This window comes from Mytilus galloprovincialis, chromosome 3 (genome assembly GCF_965363235.1).
Source record: "Mytilus galloprovincialis chromosome 3, xbMytGall1.hap1.1, whole genome shotgun sequence".
NCBI lineage: Eukaryota > Metazoa > Mollusca > Bivalvia > Mytilida > Mytilidae > Mytilus > Mytilus galloprovincialis.
Genome location: NC_134840.1, coordinates 23,949,687 through 23,965,190, shown reverse-complemented (window position 1 = coordinate 23,965,190; position 15,504 = coordinate 23,949,687). Strand labels below are relative to the sequence as shown.

At 31.6% G+C, this 15,504-nt stretch overlaps 1 protein-coding gene across 1 annotated transcript; it reads right to left on the bottom strand.

The window, feature by feature from the left end:
- Positions 1 to 2,140: 2,140 nt before the first annotated feature.
- Positions 2,141 to 14,371, bottom strand: LOC143067468 (uncharacterized). Its single transcript, XM_076240761.1, has 9 exons — positions 14,145 to 14,371; positions 12,914 to 13,008; positions 12,043 to 12,136; positions 9,956 to 10,068; positions 7,976 to 8,057; positions 6,418 to 6,503; positions 5,399 to 5,509; positions 4,298 to 4,444; positions 2,141 to 2,538 (listed from the first exon to the last, which is right to left on the bottom strand). The coding sequence occupies exons 1-9, from the start codon at positions 14,221 to 14,223 to the stop codon at positions 2,476 to 2,478; spliced, it is 870 nt and encodes a 289-aa protein (XP_076096876.1). The 5' UTR covers positions 14,224 to 14,371; the 3' UTR covers positions 2,141 to 2,475.
- Between the last annotated feature and the right edge of the window lie 1,133 nt (positions 14,372 to 15,504).

Here is a 15,504-nt window from a genome sequence, read left to right as displayed (position 1 = left end):
CTGTGGATATGATGTGCTCAATTGTTTTACCACAAGATTTGGAATGGTCAGGCAGATAATGTCTTTTTCTTTGACTTCTCTTTCTGATTTCTCTAGGTATTTTTAGTGCATCTGTACTTTTGCTACATAACTGGACAATTTTCTGCTGGTTTGCAACTTTTTCAGCTTGTGTCAATTTTCTTCTTCTCTTTTGTTGCCACTTTCTCTGTTTTGTTTTCCTTTTCTCATATGTGTTTTAATTCTGGTCAAAGTCTTTTGAATTAAGTGTTACATTGTTTTGTTTTCTTTATTCTTTCTTTATTTATATTTGTCTAGATTGTCCTTCAGTTTAGGATCTTATTTCATTGTTTTTCTCAATTTTCTACTCCTCAAAATTGAAGTTGTTGTTGACTTTGTATGCACTTAGCCTGTCTGATATTACTCTAAAGCTTAGTTTCACAACAGTCTTTCCCATCTTTCATTCATTGAAAGGTTGGGTCTTAAAATTGAACTCAAAATGTGATAAATGGTTTGTTATGATAAATCCATGTCAGGAGTGCAACACAATTAATAGTTTGTTATAACAGTTATAATAATTTACTAAGTGTTACATGAAACCATTCTAAAACTTGTAAAATGAAATATGGTTATTTCCTAATCAAATGACACAGTTTAAGACAATTACCTTCCATAATTTGAAAATTATATGAATATTTAGCATTAAAATATGTTTGCCTGTGACAAAAAACAATTCTTGGATCTAAGTACTGCTTTGAAACCTACCTTTAAGAATTTATTATACCTCATACATGTAACCTAAATAGTTAGAAAACATGTTTAGATGCAAATAAGTCACTAGGAGGTGAGATTATCTTAAAATGTAAGTCCAAGAAAATGTCATTTTAAAAGTGTTGCACTCCTGACATCAAAGAAATGGTTCTAAAAGAAAAGTTCCTTGTCTATCAGACTACTCTTTGGGTGCAATCTTGTATCTAGTATAGTATCTTTTGAAAAATAAAACAGAACCATATATTTGCTTTTGTATTTTTTAAGTGTGAGTCTTTAAACTTCAAAGTTGCACTCCTGACACTCATAGGGAGGCCTTATTTACTTATCTCTCACACATTATTTATATCAATAATCAGGTAAATAAACTATTTATTCTAGAAAGGACATATTTGTTTAACAGTATTGACTTTTGTTTATGTTTAGGTGTGAGTCATTTGAGCAAAATTCATTCTATTCCTCAGTAATACTAATTTTTGTGTTGCACTCCTGACATGGCACAACTTTTTTTCAAAACACATCTGTATCAAAAAGGTTCAATGGAAAAGCTTCATTTTGAGCTAAAATCATTACTAAGATATAACAGTTTTCAAAGAAATAAGAATTTATGGCATATCACTCCATGAAACAATTTGCTGTGTCTTGAAAAAAAAGTATTTTTTCAAAATGTCACAAAAAAGTGTTGCACTCCTGACAATTTTGGCATCTTTTTTTAACATAAGTTTTTTAATACTTGAGATTTCCCAAAGAAATTTTGCATATTCTACACATTAAGCCACATCATTTGAAATCAAATTATCCAATCAAATTATCAGCATGGTTGATAATTATTGCTATATATGCAAGGAACCATTTATTTTGACTTTACCCATTTGTCAGTATCGTTATTGTGAAGTTTTCATATGAACTACACCCCTTTAAGGTCATATAAATCGAAGAAAGATATGAACATGTCTCGTTACTTATAGTCGATGTCTGTTATCATTTTCTTCTTCTTCAAAAGACCTTACCAAATAACAATCCAGTCAATTCAAACAGACATTGCAGAATCAACTTTAAGTTACATTGTTTAAAAGTTTCCGTTTAGCTGCACCATGACTGCATTGGCCTTTACAATAAACCATATTATGAACACAGAAAGTGGACGACAAGAACACAGCAAAAGATGCGATAATTTATACCTAAACTGTAGACTGCTAGGGTATCTGGACTCAATCCAATACTCCGGGGAGTCTGTTCGGCTGTGTTGGATGTATAAATACACAGCCTCGGCAAAACTGACACGTGATTCCAAGTCGTATCAAAGGGCATATATAGAACTGTAAAGTAGGTATAAATGTATATACCTTGACACGCTTTTTTTGGCATAACAAAAACATATGAATTCATTGATAATTTGAGATAAATAAATCTTTGGTTTCCTTTTCTGCCAATCTTTATGTGATAAAGTGAGCAACATCAACTAAAAAATTCACAACAATGATTTAAGATGATAGAATATAAGAAAGTGTGTAGTAAAAAATATCCCGTACAAAAAGAAAGTGTTAGGTACTATTAGTTTAATGAAAGCATTGATAACAATTAAGATTAAACATAAATATAACAGAATCAAATATATCATACATGTAATAAGCTACAACAATATAACTGCATTTTACATTTCCCTAATATAACATTGTGTAGTGGGGCTTAGTATTTGTTGAACAGACCTCAAGTATGAAAGGTAATCAACGTATTTCCTGTTTTGTCTGCACGAAATCGTAGCTTTCCAAACTGTAAAAAAAGAGTAAAACAATTATACATTTTGCCAGTAAAAAATAGTGCAGTCGTGGAAGAATAATGAACACCTACATTACATTAACCTTTATATTTAAAACGACAAAAACATTTCTTCTATTGCGTTTGAATATATAATCTGGGTAATCTTTTTTTAATTGAATTTGCTTTGATTTTGTTTTATATTCTAATTATCAAATTGAACAAATGTTGACACTGCATGATTAATATATTTTCTGTTTTAAATCTAAAGAGTCAAATCACAAAAACCTGAACTCCAAGGAAAATTAAAAAAGGAAAGTGAATAATCAAAGGACAATCGGCAACCATAAATCAATTGAAATAAGACCATGCCATGGCCAAAAGAAAAATAACATCCCAAAGCTTAACGAGCAACAAGAACCCAATTGAAAAAACTGATTGTAAACTTCGCATCTGTGAAATGGTAAGTAATTATGTGTTCACTAGTGGCACCAGTTAGTTATTAATTAAGGAGAAAAGTTCATTTCAGAATTATTCAATCAACGGAATTTGATTCTCTATACCATCATTAAATAATAAGGAATTATATGTAACTTAGCTTCAGTGAAAAGGAGACGGGAAGGTTTGCTAAAAAAAAATCCCAAGTCCAAGTGAAATTCCTGATATAGCAGAATTTCAAACAGGCAATTAACGTACAGTTTGTTAATATTTACAACTGCCCTACTGCTCAAGTCCCAAACACACATATCAAAAAGTAAAAACACAAAAATACTGAACTCCGAGGAAAATTCAAAAAGGAAAGTCCCAAATCAAATGGCAAATTCAAAAGTTCAAACACATCAAACGAATGGATAACAACTGTCATATTCCTGACTTAGTACAGGCATTTTCTTATGTAGAAAATGGTGGATTGAACCTGGTTTTAAAGCTAGCTAAACCTCTCACTTCTATGACAGTCGCATCAAATTCTATTATATTAAAAACTATGTGTGAACGAAACAACAAAAACAATAGATAAAAATGTCACAAATAGGTGTAACTAGTCTAATTCGGTAGGTCGCATTCGTGAGAAGGGAACGGTATTGTAGTTACGACACAAGGAACATATCCGATATCATCTGTGAAACGGATATTCCATAACGGTCAACCAACTCGTGATGGCGTCCGTAAAATTTACAAGTGATGATTTCAACTTAACCATTTGGAACTCTCGGTTTAAAAATGAAAATTCACACAATTTGGAAGCTAAAATCATCTCTTTTGTCGTAAAGTTTTGTTTTCAACCGACCCTCATGGTCAATTTCTAGATATAAGTCATTGTCAAATGGCAAAATCAAAAGCTCAAACACATCAAACGAATGAATAACAACTGTCATATTCCTGACTTGGTACAGGCATTTTCTTATGTAGAAAATGGTGGATTAAAACTGGTTTTATAGCTAGCTAAACATCTCACTTGTATGACAGTCGCATCAAATTCCATTACATTGTCAACGAAGCGTGAACAAAACAAACAGACACAATACATGTGCAATAGGTAAAAATGTTAAAAATAGGGGAACAACAGTCAACATTGTATTATCATCTTAATCACTTTTAAAACAACAAATGTAACGAAGAAGCACAAAAGGCAAACATCAAATTTAACATCCTCATTTTGCTTATATTATACGATTTTATTTATGTATGTTAAATCCACCCATAAAAAATGGAGAGACTCGGACGTAATGGGTTTTATTAACGATCATTGCATCAAAGTATACAGTAAACTTACATGAATAGTACATTCTTCAATCAGAGTTTTAATATAATAAATAGCATCATCTTGTTTATTCTTTTCATCCCTGTTCTTTGATCGCATTATAACTATACTGTTAAGGAGATGTTTCAATGATTCCCTCCGAGCATTAAATGATATTTCCTGAAATTAAGAAGTTCTATTTGGACATAAAAGTAGCAAAGGAAATAACAATGAGATATGAAATATTGTAAGGGATTTGTCGCAAAGTTAAAAAGAATTTGCAATTATAATTTTATTGCAGAGGTGTAATTTGATTTGCACTTAATGAGTTGATTTTAATTTATTCTGCAATCGACTTATATACTATACTAATATAGGTGGGTAGAAAAATAAGAGCGATATACGTATTCTAGACGTATACAGTCTCCTTGTTATCTGGTTCTGTAACGAGTGAACGGTTAAGTCAAATTATTGATTACATCACATTTCAATTTGGGGTCTTCATTGCGGTCCGCGTAAACTTAAGTCATGTCGATTTCTTATAAGAAAACTGACACTTTGAATTTGCGAAACACTCATTTGCAAATTCGCCGCCACCTTTCCTTAGAGCGACAGTGTCTTTTGTATAACCAACATGTGCATAATAACATGGGATTCAATAAATTCATTGCTTTCCGGCTGTTATTATTAAATATATTTGCAATTTGATTAAGAAAACATGGGATTAAGACAGGGTAAAATCCCATGGGATTGACCGTTTTGAAACAAATTCAACGATTTGGATGAAAACAAAACGTACAAATTGTATTGAATGATAAAGACACTATCTGTTTAGTGTAGCTCGCCGGAATAATAGCTCGCCGCAGCTCGCATGCCACCTGTTTCTTAGCCCGTATACACAGCTGTTTTTGAAGGCAATATAAACAGTTATTAGTATTGCCTATATATTTACGTTGAATTAACACTATCTGTCCACATAATCCATTATATTCTATATAACGTTTGCTTTGAGTCATCCGGAAAAGAATGTTTATATTATTTTTCTCGAACTCATAGAAAATTCTTTTACACGTTTTCATTGTTTTTTTTGTGTAATATAGTTTTAGAATTTAACATTTGAAATAAAAGCCTAACCCACTGAATGCTCCCACGAACTGGTTCCATATTAAGAAATTCTTCCTTCACGGATGCCGCTTCTTTCGTTATTCGTTCAATTTCCTTGAAAAATCGACCAACAGGCGCATGCTGTAAATAGAAATGAATTATATGGTATCACTGGTGATTCGATGGATAAAATCTGTCGTAGAGTTGTCACTGGTTTAGACGATATATATATAAGTTCGTCTGAACCAGTAACAACTCTACGACATATTTTATCAATCCCTGTTCTTCCTTCACCGGGATTCGATCTCATGCTACCGCGATATCATGGCAACAAATCGCATTGCACTTTGCCCGGCGCGCTATACCACTCGACTTCCTAGACTCGACACAAATCGAGTTTTCGGTGGCCGGTGTTCCCTTTCCTCGTCCATTTTTATTTAGCGTCGTCATATAGTACATGATATATAAGGCATTCAGATGGAATATATGTATTTTAAGCCACAATTGAACAACGTTAAGATTTTTAATATAACTACATAAAAACGTCTCGTTCGTACGCTCGTATATTTCCTCATAATTGAGATATAATCAACGAATACTAGTTTACAAAATATCTAAATCACACAACAAAAGAATAAACGAAATAAAAACGGCAAAAAAAGTTGAATACATAAACAGACAAATATTATACTTCAAACACTCGACATAAAGACCTTATGCAATAGTTAATTATGACATTTCATGTATTGTCTAACATGACACAAATTCCACATGTTGCTATGCATTTGACAACATCTCAAACTCCTAATATTCGACAATGACAGTTCATTACATAGAATGCACATCGATTCTTTGTTCCTGTAGACTTTAAAATTACAAAATTTATTTAAATGATGTAGTGTAGTGGCGATTTGTACGAAAAAGTAAAAATGCAAATAACAAAGATTCCGTCAATACAAAATATGTTTAACAAAACTCGGTATTTATTTTTAAATCTGAAGTTATGAATAACGAAAAACAAGTAATGCATTGGTAATGATTATTCTTACATTCTTTGATTTTGCTAAACACTTTTTACACAACATTCCATTTTTTTCTAAAACGATATGCTTTCGACATACTATACACTTCACATCTGAAACAAACAATTACAAATTTAAAATCTTCAATTGCAACCCCTTTCAACCTTCATGTAAGTTTGCAAATTAGATTTGGCAGAGACAAAGAAGATTTCAACTTTATAAAACGTAATTGGAATATAAGTACCCCATTTACTAGATTGATTTTCAATTAAGTCTTTTTCAGAAGAAAACAAAAGTTGTGTGTTAACTTGTCTGCAGAAGCAACACCATATTTATCATGATAGGTAAGACGGGTGATTTTTAACATTTTGATGTTTCAACATAGACAGGTCATTATTTGTTCATTATATCTTTAAACATTTTCAATCCTATTTGTGAAAAATGTCCCAAGTCAGGAGCCTGTAACTCAGTGGTTGTCGTTTGTTTATGTGTTACATATTTGTTTTTCGTTCATTTTTTTACATAAATAAGGCCGTTAGTTTTCTCGTTTGAATTGTTTTTCATTGTCTTATTGGGGCCTACTATAGCTGACTATGCGGTATGGGCTTTGCTCATTGTTGAAGGCCGTACGGTGACCTATAGTTGTTAATGTCTGTGTCATTTTGGTCTTTTGTAGATTGTTGTCTCATTGGCAATCATATCATATCTTCTTTTTTATATCTTAACTCATTTCTTTTTATTTGACATTAATATAACATCCTCGAAACAATCCAGTAGAATAATAGACAACTTTCGAGTTCGATGTATTTCCGTCAAAAAATCTGGTTTTAGTGAACATCATTCGTGCGTTTAATGGCATCGTCACTTCCGTTCCAATGTTTAGCGAGTGGTTGGCAAATTATAATACTATATTGCACGATTTATTCGGCAAATTAAATTCTCATAATTGACAATCAAGCACTGCTGTCATTAGGGAATTGTGATTAAGTACTTACAAAACATATATTATTTCTAGTTTATCCTGCATAATGACGATCACTAGGATGCTTGATGAACGTTAATAGTGCAGGGATACAGGCGATAAATGACGTCACTATAAGGCGCTCCTAATTGACGAGTTTTTACCGGTGACGGATGAACTCGAAAGTGGTCTATTGAGGTTTGTTGTCAGGTTATGCATTTAAGATAACTGTAGTTCGTTCTTTCGACTGACGCTTTTGTGTAGAAATGTTCTTTTTTTGTACTTTTAAATTGGACCTCTATGTATGTTTTACTATCTTGCTTCAATAATTGTGAAAGTCAATAGGAACATTTTTATTGAATATATTATTATTAATTAATTATAATGAACCATTCTATCTTAAAACACACAGATGTGATTGTTAAATAACGTTGTTTTTACAAAAGATAGCAATACTGTTGAAACTAGAAGCAGCATGCATATTTCATTGAATTAAATTATATTTTTTTTATTTATACAGATATGGCATATCAAAACTACGGAAGCCCTGGAGTGCCATGCAAAAATAAAATTGAAACAGTAATGATGGCATGGAATAATGATAAACAGATAAATAATACTAACCAGGTTTCCTTCCAAAACCTACTAGAGAAGACGAACTTTGACTGAGAGCTAAAATCAAATCTTCACTTCCAAATGAATGTAGCTAAAATATTAAAGATAATCAATAAGGAATTTATAACTCATGGTAAACGCTGTTGTATATTTTAACAACTGGTGTTATTCATCTCGGCCTCTGGTAAGTTTTCTACAATCTGTCAATGATTTTAACTCTTTCATTAACTTATAACAAAGAACTTATCTCTGGTAATAAAACACATGAAAATAATGGAATTAACTTTTTTTTTGGAGTGTAAACTAATCATCGGATGTTTGCTATTGTTGGTCCTTTTCATTCTGTGGACAGTTTTGACTTTACACAACACTTCCACATAATCTTATCAAACATATTTATTTCCTATTTGATGAAATAGTCGTTTGGTAAAATTGATATATATATATTAACTGCAACTCTTTCAAAGCCTTCTTGAGTGATCAATGTATAATTACGATAGGTGTGTTGAGATAATTGACGGTGTTTGTTCTTCTTGATAATATGTATGTACATTTCGGCAAAAAATATACAGGTTGTATGATGTCTTTGGCCACTGGTGTGTGGATATGCCCTAAAAATTGTCCAAGTTATGGGTAAAAAATCGGGCAGATGGATGTTGATAGCCCAGAAAGGCAATTAATCTAGGAGAGAAAACTGAGATAAATCCGGGTATATCTTGGCTCGCAAGTTTTGACTGGCAACCGATCTAGGGAATGGAACCTCAACTACAAATCCACTAACCCTCCAGGTTAGGGGGTTGAGCACAAGACGTACTACTACGGATCTCGTCTCTTAAAAAACTGTAGCCATGGGACACAGACCAGTAACTTAAAACCTTTGCTACATTCTCCAATCTATACAAAGATTTAGTTTTGATGTTTGGCTGCACCTCCTATTTTTTACGGATATGCTGTTTACCAAGCCCGGAAATTGAAATACGATCCGGATAAAACTACCGATCCTTTAAAAATAAACTTATTACAAAAGGTTGCCAATTCAAAGATATAATAAGATCGTTGAATATTGTTTTTAGTGGTATTAATATTGATTTTTTTTATAAGTAAATAAAAATAAAACTAAAAGTATTTGTATACATACATGCACATGTTATGACTCTACAACCTGTTGATTACTGTATCTAAGCATTGCACAAGGTCATGTTTTTATATGACTGTTAATGACGTGTTTATACTAAATATATTGAATGTTGGATGTGTACCGATTAATATTTTAGTCTAAGATGCATGATTGTTTTATTAATAGTCAAAGGCTTTGAACTAGCTGTCAGTAAATGCGAGTACTCTCAGATCTGTATTTTGTGTCTTTTCCGTTGTGATAACAGATGGATAAATACCCTGCCACGTCTGGTGTGTGTTTTCGTTAAATATCTTTATGTTTTGTATCGACTTGATGAATTAAGCCCTTTTTAACTGATTTGTATAGTTTTGTTCTTATGCTGTACTGTTACGCCACTGTCGTAGGTAAGGGGAGGGTTTGGGTATAAACTAATTTAACCCGGCCACATTTTATATATGATATATGCCTGCCCAAAGTCAGTAATCTGAAATTCAGTGGTTATTGTTTGTTGCTGCATATCATATTTTGTTTTTATATTTGTCATTTCGGGGCATTTTATAGCTGACTATGCGGTATGAGGATTGCTCAATGTTGAAGACTGTACGTTAAACTAACAGTTATCAAAGGTACCAGGATTATAAATGATCCTATAATTGTTAACCTCTATTTCATTTGGTCACCTATGGAGAGTTGTTTCCTTGGTAATTATACCACATCTTCTTATTTTCATACGTCTTGAAAGTTTAAAAGTTAACTTTAAGAATACAGTATTCCGCATTTCTCTATAAATGAACAGAAACTTTTTTTTACTACGTCTGCTGCTTCTTACACGTCACATGACCACTAATGTGTTATAAATAACATGTACATACCGAGTATGAGGTGTCTCTACTTTTTGATAATTCTCTCCTGTTGGCATCACACTTCAAGCATAAAGTGGAATGAAACTGCTTTTCATCGGACTTGCAAACTGTACATAAATTATCTGTAAAACAGTAAATTTCTTTACATATTGTGACTTGGATGGAGAGTTGCACTTGTCGGATTGGCACTTATGTCACATATTCTTATTTCTTAATACAATGTGTACCTCAATAATTAATTTTGTTAAGACCTCGTAAATAGTTATATATATATTTCATTCAAAAATGAAATAAAAAGAAGATTGGGAAGCTTTAAAAGCATTAGACGGGCATTCGACTTAAAAAATTTCAAACATTTATTTTGTTTTGCATTTGGTTGAAGCAAACTTAAGTTAGAAAACGGAAACGAAAAATTGAACATTTTTTTCCATTTTTTAAGGAGCATAACTCTAGAAAGATAAAAATGTTGACACCAAAATTCAAACTTGATTTGTGTGTTGAAGTAATAAGCATAGTGTATAAGTTTTATATCATTGGATTATAGGAAACTAACACTAGAGGAAGGAAACAAATTTCGGGACGTAAGGACGTTTAGAATAACAAGGGTAAAACTAAAAATGCCCCCCCCCCCCCCCCGCTACGGGGGAATAAAAGTACATTAGATTTATAGTTAATTTATTATAGTTCGAGACCAGAAGATATATAAAACCATTTTTCACGGGACATTAAGCAAGCAAAATCTATTTAAAGATTCAGTCGATATTTCCATTCCTAATTAAAATTTTATTGAATACCAGTTTGTCATTCCAAAATAAAAGTGAAAAAAGGAAGATGCAACACACTGGTTATCCTAATTTTAATCTCTTAAATATTTGCCTTTCATAAATAACTTTATTTCTTAACTAAAAAGCTTAAAAAGCTTAAAACGTTTAAGACGTTTATTTTATTAAATATAAAAAAAAGAAGATGTGATATAAGTGTGAAACAACTCTCCACAAGAGACCAAATGACATAGAAATTAACAACTATATGTCATAATAAAGGCCTCGAAATGACAAATGTAAAACAGTTCAAACAAGAAAATAAACGGCCTAATTTATGTCCCAAAACAATAACGAAAAACAAAAATGTCACACATCAACAAACGACAACCACTGAACTACACGCTCCTGACTTGGGACAGGCACATACAATATTTTTACTTCAGGTTTTTGAATTCTTATACATAATATTCTCTCTCTTAAGTTATAAACTGTATCGTTATTTGGAATGAGTGTACATTAGTTATCTTGAAATCGACAGAAAAGTCCTTTCGAGGTGAGCAATACTTATAAGTGTTAACTGTTATATTCCAATATGTAAACATTAAATGCTATAGAATTGGAAAGGATGTGAAATTTGCCTTTTTAACGTCACACTTTGATGCCACTGTTGGTGGAGTTTTTATTCCCCGGTGGTATCACTACCCCAGTTGTCAGCACTTCTGTATTGACATGAATCATTGATATAATCATAATCATAAATTAACTGTTTACAAAACTTTGACTTTTTGAAATGTTAAGGCTTTTCTACCTAGAATAGTATATCTTAGTTGTATTTGGCAAAACATTTAAGAATTTTTGGTCCTCAATGCTCTTCATTTTATAGCTTTATTGAGCCCTTTTTTATTCGGGCGTCACTGAAAGGGGACAAAAAATACCAGAGGGACAGTCAAACTCATAAATCGAAAATAACTGACAACGCCATGGCTAAAAATGAAAAAGACAAACAGACAAACAATAGTACACATGACTGATGAGTCTTTTGTATCTTCGAAACGTGCGTCTAGCGCAAATACCAAATTTTAATCCTAGTATTTATGATGAGTTTATTCAAATATTAACTACTTTCACAGATTCCAGTGAGTATCATACAAATATAATGAAAACTACGAGACACATTGGGATTTGGTTAAATTAATAATTACACAAAGCAACTTGTGTACAAATCATCTTAAATAATTTGAAAAATAGAACAACGATATAAATATATCATGCAACACACGTATCCCCAAAACAGATATAATATTTAAGTAATATTATGATTTCTCAACTTACTGGCTAAAGTGTGACCAAAACGGAAACTTTGAGGTGGTCTTTTTCGTGGTGTTCTTGAACTGAAAATACCAACAAAAGAGTCATCTTCCAGTTTCTGAAAAAAGTAAGAAGACAAATCACAGTACCGGCGTTTTCATCCTGTTTCGAGCAGAGTGCAAAAAAAGGTATGTTTAGAAACAATGTATATTTGTTCTCTTTATATACTGCAACTATTAATACTGTTCCAATAGGGAAAGGGGATCAACAATAATGAATCTGAAGTGGTTTTAGTTTACTTGTTAATATAGAATTGTCATTCATATTATATGAATAAGTTACTTGCAATCTTTGTGTTACTAGTATCTTTGATTTATAGATAAATCTTAGTTCACGAGGAAATAGAACAAAACAAAACAAACAAGACAACCCACTCTGTAAACAAAACAACCAAAACCAAAATCAAAGACAACTAAGCACATATTAAGTTATTACAACTTTATCTCTTAAACCACACTTTGTTTAGTTATCGTCCTAAATCGATTTGTATTCTCTACACATGTTAACCAGACATAAAAGCGATATAAAAAGAAATCCAAATTAAATATAAACTGCAAGAAGACATGAATATTTTATTTGTGATAATTGTTAAATCTCATGTAGCGTTGACGTAAGGAATCTATTCATGAATTGAATGCTTCAAAGTGTGTCAGTTTTTAAATTAAAAAAAGACAAATACGTCCAGATAATTTGTTTTGATCAGACTTTGACAAATTTTCAAAATGAAATATATTTGACTTTTTTTGTTGTTGTTTCATGGAATGCGCTTTTGATCTCAGTACAAGTAACGACAGATGTCTTTTCACTCTGTCTACAAATACAGGAAAGTACTTACATCTGATGACGGATGTCTTCTCATCTTGTCTACACATACAAGACAGTACTTGTGTCTTTCTCCACTGTACTGCCCACATTTTGTACATAATTGAGCTGCAAACACGATATATAATGGTACAAAATGTATTATTAAACGAAACTCCGAGTTAATAGATACAACCGTCAATTTGAATATTTAAAACGATTTTCAAGTTTCACAAAAGTAACAAATGTGTATGGCAACAAGAAATATTTTTTATTTACATTTTCTATTTTTCAAATATCATTTTAAATTTTAATACAACAAAGGATATATTCAATTGAGCCTGGAAACAACAGTATAATAAGCTTACAACTTCTAAACAGTATTTTATTTGCTACATTTCTAACAATTTCACATTCCAATGTAACACATATTCATAATAGCCTAGTAACAGACACCCATTTTAGAAAATTATTTTGATTGTTTTTTAGATTGTTTTGAAAGTTAGTGAGGTGATATGTGTGGAAAATCATGGGGTCAATATGTCTTTTATAATTTAGTATACCAGACAAGATTGAAAAAGTCTGTAATTTGATACAATAATGAATTCCGTAGTCAATTAATAACAGTCAATTAGATTATATAAGTATTTCATGAACAAAAGAATAATAATAATAAACTTTTAACAATTGTTACTAATACAATTGTTTTGAATAAACGCTTAATTGTAAAGCTGATCAAAGCAAAGTAAAGAATTTCAATAAGTTAATCAGAAGGTTGAAATTATAAGGAGGTAGCGGTGCGATGACCATATAATCTGTTACAAAATGTAAACATTTATTATGCCATGATACATTTCCAAACACAATGGGCTTATACTGACCTTTCTCTTAAATTAGTTTGAATATTGACTTGTTTCAATATCATAGTTTTGACTTAACATAGTTAACAAAAAAAAAATAATTGTCAAAGGTTATTTTACTGAATTTGAACTTCATTTCATTTCAAGAGACGAAAATAAGTTGAATAAAATAACGAGGTAATAAAAATTGACTGCTATATTTCAGATATTGAACCGAAATGTGGTCTAAATAAACGTACCTTTCCGAATATCAACATGAATCTTAACTTTAGCCAATGCATTTGGAATATTAATCAGGTAATTCTTTATTTCAAATATTAAATCATCTCCCTTTAAAAAAAACAACATTGCATGATAGTATGATCGGTATAGTTTTTTCCACACCGAACAACAATTACTACTTACGGAATTTATATTTAGCCGAGAATTTCAGTCCAGAATTATCAAAATCAAAAGTATTATCCATAAGTAGGTCTCCTGTCATCTTTCGATATTTCTGTAAGTTTCATGATGCTTTATTATCACATACAAAAGCATTCCGCTTAAACTGAGTTAGTTCCGCAATATACTTTATCAATCCGAATTACATATATACTTCTTTGTGTTTCACAGAACGAAAGAAAAGGGCGATAATATATTAATAAAAAAAATATACTCGACAAGCGCTTTATTTCAATTAACGTATCACTTAACAATAATATTACAGTTGAAATAAAACACTTTTAATATGCAGTCTTACTATTGTTTCTGTCATTAAAAGAAGAGCGCCAGGTGTTTAAAGATCTAATCAAGTGTATTTCTGAATGATTTTGGAAGGGTTTTCTTGTCTGAATTATATAATTTTAGATTTTAACGTATTGTCTTCCTAATATGCAAGTGATGAACGTAACAAAAAAATAAATGTTATTCAGCTATTTTTTGGTAAAAAGCTAATAATTGTAGGTTTGTTTAACATACAAACTCTTAAAATACTTTTAATTAAAAGAATTTGTTTTATCTAATCATATAGCAAACTGTTGGAGTAAGGACAAAAGTTCGAAATACAGAACTATTGTTTGTTAACCGTCCAGTGACAAATATTTCACGTTTACTGAGGACGAATCAAAACTGATAGGTAGATATATGTTCTATGTGGGAAATTTAGCCTGCCACTGAATAATGATGATAATTTGAATAGAGGCAGACATTTTGTCTTGCGACAGAACACACACTGTCCCGTATTTAATCACAGAGTTGTTTCTATGTTTCTTTACCGTGAGGAAAGCGTGGCATTTGCCCATCACGGTGAATCCGATTGTACGTTTCCATTCCGAGCGAACGAGACTACATGTATTCATACACCCTCACAGCCAGACATATTTTAACATTTAAGGGTTTTACTACTGGACAGCAGATGACCATACAAAGTTTACCTCATTTCTATACCCTAGTCAAACAATTAGCCATCATAAAGCATATAGTACTACAGTGTTGTTCAAAAGAACATTCTTATTTCCGAATAGGCTTCTAAAAAGAAATTGATCCAAAAGAAGGACGAAAAATTTTGGAGTGGCTTAGTGTTATACGGGGTTTGCAATCTTAAAACAACAGAAGATTTGTATGTACTATAGATAGATACATACCTGGACGTCGTATTGTTTTATAAAGGGGTTCGGAGAAGCGACATAACGTCTGCATGTGCACATAGTCCTATAATATAAGACTTCGGAGTTTCATATCGTTTACATTCAACGTTTTTTATCGGATATTTTTTGTTTACTATCGA

Excerpts from the sequence above, each read along its gene's own strand:
- LOC143067468 (XM_076240761.1), bottom strand. The coding sequence starts at position 14,223 with ATGACAGGAGACCTACTTATGGATAATACTTTTGATTTTGATAATTCT. Across the intron at positions 6,504-7,975 it reads AGGTTTTGGAAGGAAACCTG|ATGTGAAGTGTATAGTATGT; the intron begins GTTAGTATTATT and ends TGTTTGTTTCAG. Across the intron at positions 2,539-4,297 it reads TTGAAGAATGTACTATTCAT|TTTGGAAAGCTACGATTTCG; the intron begins GTAAGTTTACTG and ends CTTTTTTTACAG.